Raw genomic sequence first — 17167 nt, 5'->3', positions numbered from 1 at the left:
CTAAAATTATTATCATCGAAGAAAGGGCAATTTTATAACTCTGTATATTACATTCTGGCACTTTCATTTAAAGTGCAATTCTCACATACTATTTATATAATATACACACAAATATGTATATATACACACATCCATATATGCAAATGCATATTAAATTGTGTATTTGACTGTATGCCTACCACTAAGCACTGCCTTGGTATTTCCTGTTTTAAGAATCTCTTATATATGAGAAAATTAATTTTAAAAAGAGCCAATGAAATGATTCATAGCATTCTAATTGTAATTCAACTCATTTATTCACTTGACTCATGGTTTTGATGTTACATTATTTTACATTATTGTATTACATTATTTAGATTATTTTATTACACTCTAATTCTAATTTGCTTTAAAATATTGGGAACACATCTATTTTGGCAAAGCCACTTACTGTGTAGATTGTCTCTTTTCAGTATTGTTTTCTCATCTGTAAAATGGGAATAATGATACTTCTTCACATGGATGTTTTGAGCCTTAAGTGCATGGTTTGGTAAAGCGCCTTACAATAGCGACTGGAATGTAGAAAGGCCCCCAATGCATAACAGTTACTTTTTTCTTAAGAGGTGCTCTTGTTTAAAATAATCCTTAATCAGTGAGTATATATTTTCAAACCCTCTTTTAATTTTTTTGGAAACTTATAATCGTGATTGAAATTGTCTTTATTTAGTAAAATTTCTATTTTGAAAAATAGGTGAATACTGGATTGATCCTAACCAAGGCTCTGTTGAAGATGCAATCAAAGTTTACTGCAACATGGAAACAGGAGAAACATGTATTTCAGCAAACCCATCCAGTGTACCACGTAAAACCTGGTGGGCCAGTAAATCTCCTGACAATAAGCCTGTTTGGTATGGTCTTGATATGAACAGAGGGTCTCAGGTAATTTAATATGCTTACTTAAAATTGTATTCTTTACTTTTTACTACTTATTACATATTTTTGATTTATTTAGGACTTTGCTATTTTTTTTAACCAGGCTTATTTTGCCATGTTTATTTTGAAGTGATATATTCTCATTAGTTACAATTGTAATACCATTGCATAAACAAGGTTTTGCTATGAGTCAAGTTAACAAAAATTTTGAATTAGGCCGGGCGCGGTGGCTCAAGCCTGTAATCCCAGCACTTTGGGAGGCCGAGACGGGCGGATCACGAGGTCAGGAGATTGAGACCATCCTGGCTAACACGGTGAAACCCGTCTCTACTAAAAATACAAGAAAATTAGCCGGGTGAGGTGGCGGTGCCTGTAGTCCCAGCTACTCGGGAGGCTGAGGCAGGAGAATGGCGTAAACCCAGGGGGGCGGAGCTTGCAGTGAGCGGAGATCGCGCTACTGCACTCCAGCCGGGGCGACAGAGCAAGACTCCGTCTCAAAAAAAAAAAAAAAAAAAAAAAAATTTTGAATTAAAAATTTTCTCATTGATGAAATATAGAAAAGTAATTATTTTTACTGTAAATTCCTCTAATGTATGTGACATGGACTGTGGAGTGTACTAGAAGGGATCTTGCCACAGTTGATAAACAGTGATTTCTGTATATTCGGCTTCAGGAGACCTGGTTACCTCACCAGGATCTGGTACTGACTTTGGGGCCTTATAAAGTCACCGAACTTTTTGGAGACTCAGTTTTGCTAGCTTAAAGTAAGGGTGATAATGTTTATCTTATAGTTTCCATGTGGATATAAAATTCTTAGTTTAGGGTCTTATACTATGGGATAGACGGTAAATTAATATTAGATAACTGCTATAATAATGTTTAAATAATTGAATCATTTTGTAAAATTTTTAATATTATTTAAACTTAAGGCATCTTTGTAATGTTATGAAGTCTATTGATATTTTTCTGACTCCCAGTCTACCCTGTTTCTGTCATGGTCTGGTATTCAGAAACTCTCTGGCCTTGCCACTGCCTATTGCAATGTGAATATTTCATATTGCATTTCTTTATGGCAGCCTAATTGAAATTTTCTTCTCACTTCTGCTTCTGACCTTTTCCTAGAAATCACGTTCAGAATAAACATTATATGAGAACATTATGGGTGTATACAAGATAAGCTAGTATCTATCATTATTTAATGAGCACAAAATTTTAAATTTTAAATATAAATAGTTGAAATGTAATTTAGCTAATACAATATGTAAAATAAAACCCTCAAATGGGAGTGCTGAAACCAAAGCTCAAAGTAGAAGGTGAGTAGGAAAGAGTCTTTAGAAAAAATGTTTTGATTATTTATTTTGTTAGCTCATGGAAAACTTTTCATATGTATTTCCTACAGTTATGTAATAGTTGGGGTAAAAAGATTTTATACTACTAGTTAATTCCTAATTTTTATTATAATTAGCAATAAAAATAATGAGTTATTTTTGATACATGATTGAAGCAGATTTAAAAATACTTATGCTTGTTCTGGTGAATTATTGTTATTATTGGTTTCATTACCCTTTGGATTAGTAAGGACAGAGGTTCTTTTGAGTATTCATAGACATTTTAAGATATGTTTAGATGTACAGGTAGAATGGCTTGCTTTATGACAATAATTAAAGTAATACTCTTCAAGATTGATTTATCTGAAATCAATTTATATATTTATCTATACATGTGTAAGGCATTATGAAACACTTCAGTCTTGTGTATGACAAAGACTCTTTGTTTTTCTAGTTTGCTTATGGAGACCACCAGTCACCTAATACAGCCATTACTCAGATGACTTTCTTGCGCCTTTTGTCAAAAGAAGCCTCCCAGAACATTACTTACATCTGTAAAAACAGTGTAGGATACATGGATGATCAAGCTAAGAACCTCAAAAAAGCTGTGGTTCTCAAAGGGGCAAATGACTTAGATATCAAAGCAGAGGGAAATATTAGATTCCAGTATATCGTTCTTCAAGACACTTGCTCTGTAAGTACTTTTTGATCTACATTGGTCTGGTTGAGGAAAAAAAAAATTATTTTTGTTAAAAATACTATTACGGCACTAGAACTGGGGGCAATTTTACCTTGTGTATGAGCATAATAGCAGTTTATAGTCATTCCTTAGGGTAAACTTGAGTGTGTGTTAGCACATGAAGCGTGATAGAGGTTTGAATCCTTATAGTAAAGAAAGAACTGGATCCCTAAGATCTGATCCAGTTCTTCTGCAGACTTTCTTTGGTTCTTTTCCAAGTTATTTAACTTACTGAATCTCAGTCCCATGCTTAAAATGCCTTATTTCTAAAATGCGTAATCAATCCAAGATACTTTAGTTTTTCACCAATTTGTAAGTCTCCCCACTTGCATATTGAGATATAAAACAAAAATAATACTGAATGGTGAATTATAGTTTCATTTATGAAAAACAAAAAAAGCTTTCATAATTTATGTTGCTAGTGACCATTTGGGAAGCTGCAGAAGAACAAAGAAAATTTACTTAAAGCATGAAAGAAATTCTGTTACATAAGTACACTAATATCTCACTTTATGTTTTCTTTTTTTTTTTTTAAGGAGTACTCTAAAAATCATTGCCTTTACATTATAAAAGTTGTCTGGGAAGGTTGCTGTGTAACATACTTGGAAAAAATTGTATGTACGTTTAACCCATTGCACCATTTAATTTCAGAAGCGAAATGGAAATGTGGGCAAGACTGTCTTTGAATATAGAACACAGAATGTGGCACGCTTGCCCATCATAGATCTTGCCCCTGTGGATGTTGGCGGCACAGACCAGGAATTCGGCATTGAAATTGGGCCAGTTTGTTTTGTGTAAAGTAAGCCAAGATACATTGACAATGAGCACCACCATCAATGACCACCGCCATTCACAAGAACTCTGACTGTTTGAAGTTGATCCTGAGACTCTTGAAGTAGTGGCTGATCCTGCATCAGCATTGTATATATGGTCTTAAGTGCCTGGCCTCCTTATCCTTCAGAATATTTATTTTACTTACAATCCTCAAGTTTTAATTGATTTTAAATATTTTTCAATACAACAGTTTAGGTTTAAGATGACCAATGACAATGACCACCTTTGCAGAAAGTAAACTGATTGAATAAATAAATCTCCGTTTTCTTCAGTTTATTTCAGTGTAATGAAAAAGTTGCTTAGTATTTATGAGGAAATTCTTCTTCCTGGCAGGTAGCTTAAAGAGTGGGGTATACAGAGCCACAACACATGTTTATTTTGCTTGGCTGCAGTTGAAAAATAGAAATTAGTGCCCTTTTGTGACCTCTCATTCCAAGATTGTCAATTAAAAATGAGTTTAAAATGTTTAACTTGTGATTGAGACCTACATGCATGTCTTGATATTGTGTAACTATAATAGAAACTCTTTTAGGAGAATCTTAAAAAAAAAAAAACAGTTTCTCACTGTCTTAAATAGAATTTTTCGATAGTATATATTCAGTGGCATTTTGGAGAACAAAGTGAATTTACTTCAACTTCTTAAATGTTTGTAAAAGACTATAAGTTTAGACATCTTTCTCATTCAAATTTAAAGATATCTTTCTCCTCTTGACTCAATCTATCAATATGGATAGAAGTTACACTAGTATATACCATTTAATAAATTTACACTCTCTTATTTAAGAAGATATTGAATGCAAAATAATTGACATATAGAACTTTACAAACATATGTCCAAGGACTCTAAGTTGAGACTCTTCCACATGTACAATCTCATCATCCTGAAGCCTATAATGAAGAAAAAGATCTAGAAACAGTTGTGGAGCTGACTCTAATCAAATGTGATGATCGGAATTAGACCATTTGGCCTTTGAACTTTCATAGGAAAAATGACCCAACATTTCTTAGCATGAGCTACCTCATCTCTAGAAGCTGGGATGGACTTACTATTCTTGTTTATATTTTAGATACTGAAAGGTGCTATGCTTCTGTTATTATTTCAAGACTGGAGATAGGCAGGGCTAAAAAGGTATTATTATTTTTCCTTTAATGATGGTGCTAAAATTCTTCCTATAAAATTCTTTAAAAATAAAGATGGTTTAATCACTACCATTGTGAAAACATAACTGTTAGACTTCCCGTTTCTGAAAGAAAGAGCATTATTCCAATGCTTGTTCACTGTTCCTCTGTCATACTGTATCTGGAATGCTTTGTGTTACTCGCACGTTCTTAGACCAGAACATGTAGGTCCCCTTGTGTCTCAAGACTTTTTTTTTTCTTAATTGCACTTGTTGGCTCTATTTTAATTTTTTTCTTTTAAAATAAATAACTGGGACCCTCCCAAAAGACAAGCCATGCATACAACTTTGGTCATGTATCTCTGCAAAGCATCCAATTAAATGCACGCTTTTGTCATGTCCGTGGTTTTTGTTTTGTGGAATTCCTTTGACCATATTAGATCTGTTTCATTTCCAATAGTGAAAAGGAGATGTGGTGGTATACTTTGTTTGCCATTTGTTTAAAAGATACAACAAATACCTTCCATCATATATGTACTGGCTTATAAATGAAAATCTATCTACAACATTACCCACAAAGGCAACATGACACCAATTATCACTGCCTCTGCCCTTAAAAATGTCAGAGTAGTATTATTGATAAAAAGGGCAAGCAATAGATTTTTCATGACTGAATAAACTGTAATAATAAGACATATGTCTCAAAGTGTATCACATATGAATTTAGCCTAATTGTTTTGTTTTATTTTCAATATTTAGTTTACAACATCATTTTCCCCCAAACTGGTTATATTTTGACCTGTATATCTTAAATTTGAGTATTTATATGCCTAAAAACATGTGTGAGTCTTCCTTGACTTCCTTCAAGTCCAAACTGTACAGATTATATAAGTTCACATAGATGCATCAGAAATATGTGGTAATACTATTAAGTCACAAACACTAACAATTTCCAACTACAGAAATAACATTTCTTATTTGGATTTTGGGAATGCTACCAATAAAAGCGTGCCCAGACCATTCCAAGGCTCTCAGATTTCTTGCCTATATATTTGATCTGTCAGTGGATTTCTTTACTTTCATGTCCCATAGACACCTCAAATTCTACACTATAAAAAGTGAAATAATCTACATTTGGGGAGGATGGTGGCATACATTTATTGTTGATTTATTTAAAAATACAAATAAAAATTCTCAGAATTAACAGAAAAAAAAAAAAAGACAATAGCCTCATTATCCATCCATTTAGGCAGGCCAGAAACCTGAGAGTCATTTTTGTCACCTCTCTCTCTCTCTCTCAGATCACGCAAGTCCCGTCCTTGTTAAATATTTCCAATTCTGCCCCCTAAATATTCCCTAAGGTCCTATCCTTCTCTTGATCTACACTGCTGCTATCCTTGTCCACATAATTATTATGTCTCGCCTGAGCTTTTTCAATAGCCTCCGACAGGTTTCCAGGCATCCACTCTTGCCCTCTTCTGATCCATTCTTCTCACTACAGCCAGAGAAATCAATTTGAAGTAAAAATCTGAATATGTCACCTCTCACTCCCCCCCAGCCACCCTAGCTACAACACACATGCGCTCATCTTATTATAAAAAGCTTCAGTGGTAGCTTCTAGGATAGAGACAAACATCTTCAAACTATGAGGTACTGGCATGACCTGACTCCTGCCTTCTTCCCAGGCTTCCGTACACCACTATCTTCCTTTCTCTGTGCTTCACTCACGTGGGATTTTGTCCATTTTCTAAAAGCTTCTTTCCTGTCCTACTGAAAACCATTTGCATGTGTATTCTTTTTGCCCAGTTTACTTGTACTTACTTTTCAGAACTCTTCTCAATGCCTCATCCTCACAAAATCTTTACTAGGCTCCTCACTCCTTACCACAACCCAGGTAAGATAGTCCCCATTCAATTTTCTTGGCACACTGTATTTCTTCTTATAAATATTTATATTTATAGCACAAATTAGAATGTTTTATAAAGGGTGTGATTATTTGGTAGGTGTCAGTCTTTTCTATTAATTCTATTTGTTACAAAGGCATGGACTGTTTACACAGGATCCAAAAATTTTCTTAGTATTTGTGCATGTTCAACATACATTCATTGAATGATGAAATATTGTATACTATGTGTAACTGGAAAATACATTCAGAGAGTAATCATTTATATACTAGTGTGAAGCATACATCGTTATTACCATTATATTATGTTACTGTTTCTATTAGTACTACTGGACAGAAACACAACTGAATAAAGGATTATTATCCAATAACAATAGCAACATACAACATATACCTAAACATGACAAGAAATTTGCAGAACCCGATTGAAAAAAATCCATAACACTTGACTGAGACATGTAAAATAAAATTAGGGCTAAACCTACCTTAACATAGGGAAGCTCAATATTCGAAAAATGTAATTTTTTCCTAAATTAATAAATGCTCCCACTGAAAATCCCTATAAGATCATAAAAACTGAAAACATGACAAAACTGTTCTAAAAGTTATTGGAATGAAAAATTTGCAAGAAAAGTGATAAAAAAAGATCCTCTCCAAAACAGAAATGGTGAATAAAGGTGGACCCTGGCCCAAGGAAATATTTAAAAATAATAAAAAGCTACCGGTCATAGGGAACAAAAAATATTTAGAAGTGAATCTATGTACCTATATTAGAATTAATATAGAAAAAAATTAATTCCTGTTTATTCAGTAAATACTATTAAAGTAAATTTGTAACTATTTATCATTTGAAAGCATGTTTCTTTCTTTAATTCTTATACCAAAACAGTTCCCAAATGAACTAATTCAATTTTGAAAACCTCTAAATATATTTGCATAAAAATTATTGAGTAGCTTAATAATCCTGGGATGGAGATGAAAACAAATATGTAAATAATAAAATGATGAAAGATCAGATTCTAAAATACATCTTAAATCTGTAGAAAACAAATATATGAATAATAAAATGATGAGAAATCAGATTCTAAAATACATCTTAAATCTGTATTATAACCAGGCACAATGCTGCTCACTTGTAGTTCCACCTATTCAGTAGTCTGAGGTGGGACGATCACTTGAATCCAGGAGTTCAAGGCTAGCCCTTGCAAGACAGTGAGCTCCTACCATTAAAAAAAAAATACTATATTATAAAAATCTCAATAGTATGCTTCAAAGCATGTTCCAGTTGGGAACATTTATGTAATATATATTACAGAAATGGTTTAATGCAGTTTCTGTAAAATCCTCCAAACTATGCATAGTCCTATACAGGTAATTTACAAAAGCCACAATATAAAAACTAATAAATGTGGAAGATATTTAATATCATTAGAAATAAAAATGCAACAGAAACAATAAGATACAGAATTTTATCAGAATTTGACAAACATGAAAATACCTGACAGTATTAAGTGTCAAAGAAGACACAGAAAAACACTCACATATATTTTTTGTCTGTTTTTTCCCGTGGAATGTGGAAAGAATAGTTAAAGTCATTTTCTCTAATTGGTTTATTCACAGTTCCTATAAATGTGAGAAGGTAGTAGGCCCAAAAGTGAGCCAGAGGTTGAGGATAGAGTAGTACACACTAGGATGTCCTCTGGGGCTGTTGATTTTACCTGATGACAAGTAAATTGAAACATTATTTGTAAAACAAAAAATAACAAAAGAGAAAAAACACTCCACAAATGTAAATAATAAGTATAGATATAAGATAGAATAGAACTTAAAAATTAACATGACAAAAACAATTTCACAATGGTGCCAGATTATTTATGCAACAGACTAAGAATCTATTGTGGGTACATGCTTTTCATGTGGATTTCATGTCAGATACTGGTATTTTTGCTTTGGAATGTAAAATTATTACCCAGCACATGGTACAGGAAATCATTCCATGCTTTATATGCTGCTTATACCATTTAGTGGGTAAAACGGACCAACATACCAACTAAGCTGAATAAATACATGGTGATAACTAACATTAATTAGGTATGTATATGGGAAGCATGGGACCTAGCCATCTAAGCTAGGCTGGAATTTGGAGAGGAGAGGAAGCAAGGAAGAGTAGCTGGAATACACTCTTTCTTAATGAGTCTTGAGGGTTAAAGATAGTGTCTTGAACAATGAAAGAAGGTAAGACACAAAGAACAACATAGATCAAGACATGGAGTTCTTAAAAGTCATGGCCTTGCCTGGGGAGCCCCTGGTGGGCAGTTTCTGTAATAGATTGCATACAAGGGGTTGGTGGGAGATGAAGTTAGAGGAGCAGGAAGAGGTATCGTAAAGGGACTTGTGTGTAGAAATAAAGAGATTGAAAATTATTTTGAAGGTGTTTTAAGGAAAGTATCTGTGGTTCTTAGCTGGGTGTGTAACCATACCCTCTAGAGTGCCCTTGGAAATGCGTGAGTAGGGTGTTAGTGGTTATAATAAAGACTGGGGAATATTTTAGGGATTTTGTAGATGGGCCAAGGATGTTGAAATTCTTGTATGTAGGCCAATCCCTTAGAACAAAATCTGAACCACCCAAAATACCAATACAAGTTTCACTGCAATATATTGAAGTGTTTTGGCAAGTAAGACACATTGTGATTTGCATGTTAAAAAGATCACCTTGGCAGCAATACTGAAGGAAGAATTTTTAATGGCAGTAAGACTGAAAAGAGAAAGATTAGTTGAACAATGTATAAGAAAAGCAGGAAAGAGCAGTTCATGTCACTGCACATGGAGAGAGATGGATTTGAGAAATATTTAAAAAGCATCAATGCAATCTGATGAAAGAGTGAGGGTGAGGAACCAAGATTTTAAGATTATTTCCAAGTTTCCGGCTTAGGAAGCTGGAAGGAAGGTGCTGGCATGTACTGAGATGGGGACTAGCAAAGTGGGCAGGCTGAGGACATGTGTTCTATGTCCATGTAGCATCTAGCTGGAGACAGTCAGGGTTATACATAAAGATAGGTGAGCCATCACATCCAGTAGTTGTTTGAGATTTCAATGTGAGTGCAATCACTCACAAAAGTGGAGACTAGTGAGCCCGAAACAGACCACTGAAGAATGCAGATGTTCAAAAGGAAAAGAGTGAAGGAGGAATATGTATTATATGAATATTACTTTTTATTCATAGAATTCTAAACCTTGGATGTCAGAGGTAACTGTGAAGTCAGAAAAGAGAGCTTGAAGCCATGTCTAATGCTCTAATGCATCTCTTATTCTCATTTTTATACTTTAATGACTAAACTCAATAAAACCAACAGAATGAAATGTGAAAGAAAATGAAAATTATATTTGAAAATTGAACTGGACAAAAGCATGAGTGAGACATAATAAGGAGCTCTAGAGAGAAAACTGTAAAAATTTAGCAAAATCCTATAAAAATTTGCTCATAATTCTCTGCTGGATTTTATTTTGATGCTATCAACAAAAACCTCAAATGATATTTAATTCATATTATGTGACTATCTTACAGGATAAAAAATTCCCTGAAGATTGCATTTATTTTGATTTTCTTTTTTTAAAAAAATTTGTATTTTCATAGTTTATTGGGGAACAGATGGTGTTTTGTTACATGAGTAAGTTCTTTAGTGGTGATTGCTGAGATTTTGGTGTACCCATCACCCAAGCAGTATACACTGCACCCAATTTGTAGTCTTTAATAGTTCACTCCCTTTCCACCCTTTCCCCCTGATTCCCCAAAGTCCACTGTGTCATTGCTATGCCTTTGCATCCTCATAGCTTAGCTCCCACTTATGAGTAAGAACATACAATGTTTTGGTTTTCCATTCATGAGTTACTTCACTTAGAACAATAGTCTCCAACTCATCCACATTGCTGCAAATGCCATTAATTCGTTCCTTTTTACGGCTGAGTAGTATTCCATCATATATATGTGTGCGTGTATATACGTATATACATATGTATATACGTATATACACGCACATATACGGGTGGATAAAGAAACTGTCTTGACTGATGGGCATTTGGGTTGGTTCCACATTTTTGCAATTGCAAGTTGTGCTGCTATAAACGTGCTCATGCAAGTATCTTTTTGGTGTAATGACTTCTTTCCCTCTAGGTAGATACCAAGTAGTGGAATTGCTGAATCAAATGGTAATTCTACTTTTAGTCCTTTAAGGAATCTCCACACTGTATTCCACAGTGGTTGTACTAGTTTACATTCCCTCCAGCAGTGTAGAAGTGTTCCTGTTCACTGTGTCCATGCCAACATCTATTATTTTTTGATTTTTTGATTATGGCCTTTATTGCATGAGTTAGGCATTGTGGTCTTAACTGCATTTCTTTAATCATTAGTGATGGTGAGCATTTTTTCATATGTTTCTTGGTCATTTCTGTATCTTCTTTTGAGACAGAGTCTTGCTCTGTTGCCCAGGTTAAACAGCAGTGGTGTGATCTTGGCTCACTGCCACCTCTGGCTCCTGAGTTCAAGTAAGTCTCCTGCGTCAGCCTCCTGAGTAGTTGGGATTACAGGTGTGCACCATCATGCCCAGCTAATTGTTGTATTTTTGGTAGAGACGGGATTTCACTATGTTGGCCAGGCTGATCTCAAACTCCCGGCCTCAAGTGATCGTCCCGCCTTGGCCTCACAGATGCATTTATTTGTAATCAAAGAATATGATTCACCTCATTTTAAAGAGTGCATACCAAAAGCATATGCATATAAGCAGTTATGGTTAAATGCCATTGATATAGCAGAAAATTGGTCTGCATGTATGTGAAGTACAAATGTAGATTCAAGTGGTAATAAATAGAGAAATGTAGAACTGTAATCGTAATGTGAACAATTTTCCCAGCAGTTGAAACTGTTACAAGATAGATCCTATAATGAAAGGCGGCTGGAGATACAGAATGGTCACACTTGTTAGCCAATTTAATGAGAAAAAAAAAAAGCAACATAAATTGAAAACATCTGTAGTCAGAATTTTAGCCCTAAAGACTCAAAGGAAGCTAAAGTACAAGCCCCTCCCAGAGACATTTGACATGTTTCCTTGCATAATGCTGTGCTTTGTTGGGTTCTTACAGAAAGTGATCACCTCTTTCAAAGCTGTGCTTTTGCTGACTTGGCTGAGGACAGTCTCCAGGTGGTTTAAATTTAAGACAAAATTTGAAAATCGGTCCCAAACCATTTTTATCAATAGCACTAATGAATCCCTCCTTCTGTTCAGTTTCCTCTCTCTCCTCATAGCCCTGAATTAATCACAACCTCAGCCCTCAAAATTGAACCCTCCTTTTTAAAAACGATTAAAAGCTACAGTATCCCCAATCAGACCCTTGGTGATGTTTCCTCCACATCCTCCTTCTCACCACGTACACACCATGCTGTTCTTTTCCCCTTTCCTTTGGAAGTTTGGTCCTTGATGATTTCATTCTGGAGCCAGATGATTTCATCCACCATCTGCAGAAGGATAATTTCCAAATAGACTTAGCTGCCTCTGACCTAGTATTCTCCAATCAGTCACACATTTTATCATGTTCAACCACCCTTCCAAATGAATCACTGCCACGTTTAACTGCCACGTAGAAAGCTGCGAGGAAGGCCGAAGTTGTGTAAATTTCCACTCAGTCCTTATTAAATGGAAACGTCTCTTGCCTAACTTTTGATATTCTCCTTCAGCCTGACCCCATTTCCCTCCTCCTGACCCCATTTCCCTCCTTAACCTAATTTTCCCAGCAAGTATGTCTACATTCTATGACTCTTTCTTCAGTCTCGTCTTTGAAGAAAGGGTGTTCTGGTTCCCAGCTAAAATTGTTTTGTCTCATCCTCATCTTTCCTAAAATGGAGATCCAATCTGCCTCCTTCTTCCCACAACGGGTGTCTCTTCATTGCCTGTAAATCTGACCATGGCTTCCCATGTTTCCCTTGATTTTGTGCTCTCCTCAAGCAACAGCCTTCCAATATTTAAACCTTTTTATGACTGTAGATTGAGAAGCAGACAAAATAAAAACTCATCACCTTGCTATTCTAAGGCCTCATGTCTAGACTGTATTTCCAGCCTCATCTCTCACACCACCACTGCTTGAAACCCATGCTCTGTCTGAAACTGGGATAATTTAAATTGCCAAGTATGCCTCCTAACTCTGCACCTCTTTCCTTACAGTATTCTCTGTGGTCTTCCTTTCTCTTGCTACCTGAAAAACATTACATTATTTAAAGTTGGCCCCACATGTCACCTGCTTTATGTAACCTGTCTTGAGAGCCTCCAAATGGACATGACTGTTCATTCCTTGTGCCATTCTCATATTATAGGATCTTTGGGGTGTCAATTTTCTGACTGGAAACCTCTGTGGCCATGGTGCCTCATTCAGCCTGAGTTCTTGTTCTGCATCCAGGAAGAACGAGGTACACAGACAAGTGAAGTGTGAACAAGATGAAGATGAGCTTTATTGAGTGTTACAACAGCTCAGATGAGACCCACAGTGGGTAGCTCCTCTCCACAGGCAAGTCATCTGTGGAGTGTTCAGTTCTCTGCAGAGAAGAAGCCCTGGAGAGGGTAGCTCCTCTCTGCAGATCATTCAGATGCCTCTGCAGGTCTCTGAAGTTCTCAGCAGAGAGGGTAGTTCCTCTCTGCAGTTGGTTGTCCTGTTGTCTCTCTGTCCTCTCCATCTGCCCTCTCTGGCTGAGCCCAGGGCTTTTATGGACCTCAGAGGGGAGGAAGTGCCTGCCAATTGGTCATGGGTGGCCATGGGTGACCCGGGAGAGGCATCACGAGTCCCCACTCCAGTTGGGACTGGCAGCCTGGCCCCTAACCTTTAGGCCCTCTCTAGCCTGAAGGTGGGGCCTTACTAGGGACCCATCAACTTCTGCCCAGGACTCTGTATCCCGCTGTTATTCATGACCTGAGGGCTCAGCTGCAACCGGGGGCGAGATCAGAGCTGGGGCAGCAGAGGAGAGATGCCAAACAGCCAGAGCAGACACCCCCAAGCCTGCGGGGATGTGCAAGGGGGAACTTCCCAGGCCCTCAAGGATGCAGGCTACAGAGATGCCCAGGTCCTGGGCCTCGGAGAGCAGCTATAGCTGCACATAGGAGCTCCTGCCCCCTCCAAGGGCACAGGGAGGCAGGGATCCACAGCCACAGCTTTGGTGGCTATATCCCCACTCAGGAAGGCAGGGCTCCTGCCTGCTCCACAGAGTGGGAGGCCTGGATCTGCAGCTGCAGTTTGGGCAGCTGCAGTGGCACCTGGGGAGCTCCCGTACCAACTCAGAAGCAGTAGGGCTCCCACCAGCTCCATGGAGTGTGCAGCCCCAGCCATGCCTCCCTGTGCCTCCCTGCTGCAGCCTGCATGATGGCGACAGCCACTGCCATCACTAGTGTCTTGTATTTCTCTAATTCAAATTATTATGTTAAGTCTTGTGACATGCTTGTGTCATCATACTTCTACTAAATTTTATGATCTTTTATTCTGCTTGAATCCTCTTGGGCACTTGGTTCTGAGTCTTGCATTCAATAATTGCTCAATACTGTGGCTGAATTAAAATGAATGTATTTAGGTAGCCTAGGTCCTTCACTGCGCTATGGATGCAGGATAATCATTCTTCTATTTGTTCTCTTCTTTTGTTTATTAGTCCAAAGTGGTTTTCCCTTTCACCAGGATTTACTCAAATAACACTCTTTTTTATTGCACAATACATTTTATCTTTTTAAAGAAGACGGTCCTGAAAATATAATCGTCATTGGCCAATTATTTTTTCTCACCTATTATCTATATCTTTTTTAGTTAGCCCAGCACAATTTAGCACTTAATTGCTTGTCTTGAATGCTTTTGTGCCACTTCATATGGGTTCAACCTATCTACCCTAGACAACACACACCTAAAGAGGGAATATCATGTGATATATTTCCCTATAGTGTTTAGAAGAGTACCGAACATATAGGATGAGCTTATAATTTGGTAATCCACATGTATGCCCTTTTCAAAGCCAAAACATTGATAGCAGCTGATAGCAGCCACTGAAAATAGTTGTTACTGAGGTTTCACAGCAGTGTCTGTCACACAGAATTACCCCCAGTCATGAACACTGCTTTACCGAATATAACCTCCACCCCTTCCAAATTTCAGCCCACAGTCAATGACTGTCTGATTCAGGAATACAAAGACCCATCCCTCTTACTGTGAATTATAGCAACTCGGAAGGGCCATCTCAGTTCCAGAATTTCCTGTAGAGTCCTCTGAAACCTTCGTCAATTGCATGGGGTCAGCTTCCCCCTCTGTCTAAACCTACATTTCTCATTTCCTTACAGATGTATCTCCCAAGATGACTCCCCAGTAAATCTTCTGCTCATCATTAGCTGCCTTAGAGTCTGTTTTCAGGGAACTCAACCAAAGCTTAACTTTTGCTTCGTTTCCTACTCCATTATGGGGTATCTCATTTTCAAGATAATAGAAAGTATATCATTTCTCTCACACAATCACTAAACTGGTATGATTTCTCTTACACAATCACACATATTTCTATGTGATTTAGAAATATCATAACTCCTATTTCTAAATTTTATGGACCTCAAAGGGCAACCTGGCTTCTATTAATAAATACCATAGCAGATATGGTCCAAAAATGCAAAGTAATTCAATGCGTTTTAGTGAAAGCCTTCAGGAGTTTTAAAGGTAAAGGTATTTTTGAGGAAGATTAAAGCAATAAGGAGAAAAAGGATGAGCAAAATATCAGAGAAAAACTTGTTTAATAAAAAATATTAGCCATAGATGATAGCCTTTTTGTTTACAGCATTGACTCAAGAGGTGATTATTTGCAAGATTTCTGAAAACCTTCAATGGGGCAGACTAGAGAATATGGAGATTTGGGGAGATCTTTCAAGTATGCCATGTTATATAGAATGTTTTCACCAATACTGTATCAAGCTATCTTAGTGACCTTGTCTCCTTTGTTGCTTCCTCTTCATTTCTCCAATTTGTGAATATTAAAGTATCCCAGGCTTTCATATTTTCTTCTTTCTACACTCCATTATTTCATGATCTCCTCTACTTCTTCTTCTTTTTTTTTTCTTTTTTTTTTTTTTTCTGAGACGGAGTTTCATTCTTGTTGCCCAAGCTGGATGCAATGGCATAATTTCAGCTCACTGCAACCTCCGCCTCCTGGGTTCAAGTGATTCCCTCGCCTCAGCCTCCCGAGTAGCTGGGATTACAGGCGCATGCCACTGTGGCTACTTTTTTGTACTTTTAGTAGAAGTGAGGTTTCGCCATGTTGGTCAAACTGGTCTCGAAGTCCTGACCTCAGGTGATCCTCTTGCCTTGGCCTCCCAAAGTGCTGGGATTATAGGTGTAATCCACCATACCTGGCCTGATCTCTTCTACTTCTAAGGATGTAAAAGCCATATGCTGAAACTCTTAAATTTGTTTCTCTAGCCTGGACCTCTCCTCTGATTTCCAGCAAGTCTGGTTAGAAGAGTGATAACCATCCAAAATGTAACATGCCTAGCTTCAAAGTACTGGGTTCCTCAAATTTTTTACTTTAGTCTCCCCCATCTTAGTTACAGCTCTATTATTCCAGCTACTTGGACCAAAAGCCTTGGATTCATGCTTGATATCTCTCTTTCTCTTAAACCACACATCCGAATTGTCAGCAGTTCCTGTTGACTCTGTATTCAAAATGTATCCAGAACATGACTACTTTTCATCACTTCTACTATTACTGCCCAGGTGGAGACGACTGTCATCCTTGGCTTAGAATATTGCAATGCACTCATGACTGTTCTCATGGTTTCTGCTCTTAACACACAGTCATCTCAAAAGAGCAGTCATGGAAATACTCTAAAACTGCAAGCCAGATCGTGTCATCCATTATCATAGTGGCTTCTCATCTAACTGAGGCAACAGCCAATATCCTCAGTGGCCAGATAAAATTAGGGTGACCATATAATGTCATCAGATCAGGATATTTATGAGTTCTACAATACTAAATCTTATTAGACATTGGAAACATAGGCATAAACTGTTACTTTCCCAGGCAAAGCTGCACCTATGGTCACGCTTCTTATAGGACTCCACATGATTTGTCTCTTTCTCTTTTTCTATGGCTTTCTCTTATACTCCTCCCCCAGATGCTCACTTTGTCCCAACCATATTCCCTTTGTTTTTCCTTGAACATATCCAGAACATTCCTCTCCTCATGATATTGCTCTTCTCTCTTCCTGGAATGATCTCTTTAAAAGCTTTATATTACTTGCTTCATTAAATATATTCAAAACTTTGATGGGAATTTCAA

The 17167-nt window shown here is 37.0% G+C and overlaps 1 protein-coding gene across 2 annotated transcripts in view; it reads left to right on the top strand.

Moving 5' to 3' along the window:
• The window catches only part of COL5A2 (collagen type V alpha 2 chain), a 161678-nt gene extending 156346 nt beyond the window's left edge, over nt 1-5332 (top strand). For both annotated transcript variants that reach the window (XM_005573696.5, XM_074009568.1), the window contains 3 exons: nt 731-918; nt 2695-2934; nt 3631-5332. In XM_005573696.5, the coding sequence (XP_005573753.2) occupies nt 731-918; nt 2695-2934; nt 3631-3777 (575 nt within the window). In that variant the 3' untranslated portion in view covers nt 3778-5332. The remainder of the gene's footprint in view (nt 1-730; nt 919-2694; nt 2935-3630) is intronic.
• Nucleotides 5333-17167: the final 11835 nt, after the last annotated feature.

The sequence above is a fragment of the Macaca fascicularis genome, chromosome 12 (assembly GCF_037993035.2).
Source record: "Macaca fascicularis isolate 582-1 chromosome 12, T2T-MFA8v1.1".
NCBI lineage: Eukaryota > Metazoa > Chordata > Mammalia > Primates > Cercopithecidae > Macaca > Macaca fascicularis.
The sequence above is the reverse complement of the archived record's forward strand: the minus strand, read 5'-3'. Positions and strand labels throughout refer to the sequence as shown.